The 1,557-nt window shown below is 46.1% G+C and overlaps 1 protein-coding gene across 1 annotated transcript in view; it reads left to right on the forward strand.

Moving 5' to 3' along the window:
- Nucleotides 1–906: 906 nt before the first annotated feature.
- EXPH5 (exophilin 5) overlaps nt 907–1,557 on the forward strand; it is a 36,421-nt gene continuing 35,770 nt past the window's right edge. The window contains exons 1-2 of the mRNA XM_026035035.1: nt 907–1,133; nt 1,377–1,461. Of these exons, the coding sequence (XP_025890820.1) occupies nt 907–1,133; nt 1,377–1,461 (312 nt within the window). The remainder of the gene's footprint in view (nt 1,134–1,376; nt 1,462–1,557) is intronic.

Consider the following 1,557-nt stretch of genomic DNA (forward strand, 5'->3'; position numbering starts at 1 on the left):
TCACCGAGTTTAGTGCCGGAAATTTTTATTTCAAACACAATAAGCAGATTTAATACATTTTAAGTGAAAGATGTTTCATATGTTTTTTCATTGCCATAAAGTCTTTTTCACTCAGTTCAGGGAGTTAATGAAACTTCACTAATCTGTGTGACAATTTACCCCGTAATTAGTTCAACAGGAACAGACAAGACCTTACAGCTCTTCCAAGGCCCGAGGCCAATTGCTGCAAGATTCGACCCAACCTGCTGCTCGTCCCTCTGCATTCTCCAGCTCCAGCTCAGCTTTGGAAACAGCCCCTCCGGCTTCCCAGTGTCCTACACTTTGAAATCCACCACCGAGAGTAAATGGAGCTAACACCACCCATTAGGACAACAGTGTTTGTCAAATGCACTTTTTGAAGAATTTGCCCTATAATTAGGGCATATGTGTCAGCATCCTCTTTAGTGGCATTGGCAATTAACATTACTAATAGACGTGTCTCATGTCTGCAGCCTCACATATGCTATTTCGGCCCTCTGTTTCAGGTTGCCAAACAGAGGAAATACTGGTTATTTGTAAGAAAACACTTTGGTGGGTTTCTGAAAGAGCTTTTAGCTAAAAATCATGGAAAAGACTTAATAATGCATATGCTATCTTGTGTTTATATAACCAAAAATAAAGCACATAAGGTGATAGACATTTTAAATGTCCAAGCACAGTCTTGAAAGCAAGATGGGGAAATGGATGGACATATGAGAAAGCAGTTACTTCTTACAAAAGAAATTCTGGTAGCAGATTCTGTACATAGAACTTGTTTGGAGAAAGAAATGAAAGTGTTTGCATAATAAATTTTTTAAAAATCACCAATAATATAAAAATTTGTCTTTAAGGCAGCAGTGGACATCCATGAGGCCCTGTAAGATGCCCATGGGGAACCAGACATCTCCAATAATGAAGAGGAAAGTGCTGCAGGAGCCGAGCCCTGCTATTAACCCTTCCAGACAGAACTTTGGCATCAAGCTCATTGCAATGGCTCGTCGGAAAGGAAAGTTACGGTGCTCTAATACACCGGTGATGGTTGTGGCTCTTGCACCTTGGGCAATAACGTGCTTGGACTTTGCTCAGAAACAGATCCCGGGCTCCAGTGAGGTCCAGTGAGTCTGTTGCTGTTGCTCAGTGGGAGACAGAGCAGCTCAACCCTTCGGAACAACCTCATAGTTTCCTTATATTCTCCTGAGTTGCTTCGCAGTTGCTTCGCTGATGTTTTGTGGCCCGTTTTCTCCTCTGCTTTTCCTCCCCTGTACAGCCGCAGCCACACCTGAAGTTCAGCCCCAGGAAAGCCTCTCTCCAGTGGAAATAGCACAGAGGGTTTTATTTTCCTGGCCGTTTCACTTTAGAGAGACACAAGCGCTCGCACCCACGCCGGTCTTCCTCACCCGCGTGGGTGAAGGTACTACTGAAAACTTCCGAGGAGCGTTCCAGGTGGGAATGAATGCACGAACACGCGGAACGGGGCCGGCCCGCGGCGCTTCCCGCGGCTCGGGCGCCCCGCGGGGCCGCGTCCCGTCCCGCTCCCGG

This window comes from Nothoprocta perdicaria, unplaced genomic scaffold (assembly GCF_003342845.1).
Source record: "Nothoprocta perdicaria isolate Ctin4 unplaced genomic scaffold, notPer1 scaffold_155, whole genome shotgun sequence".
NCBI lineage: Eukaryota > Metazoa > Chordata > Aves > Tinamiformes > Tinamidae > Nothoprocta > Nothoprocta perdicaria.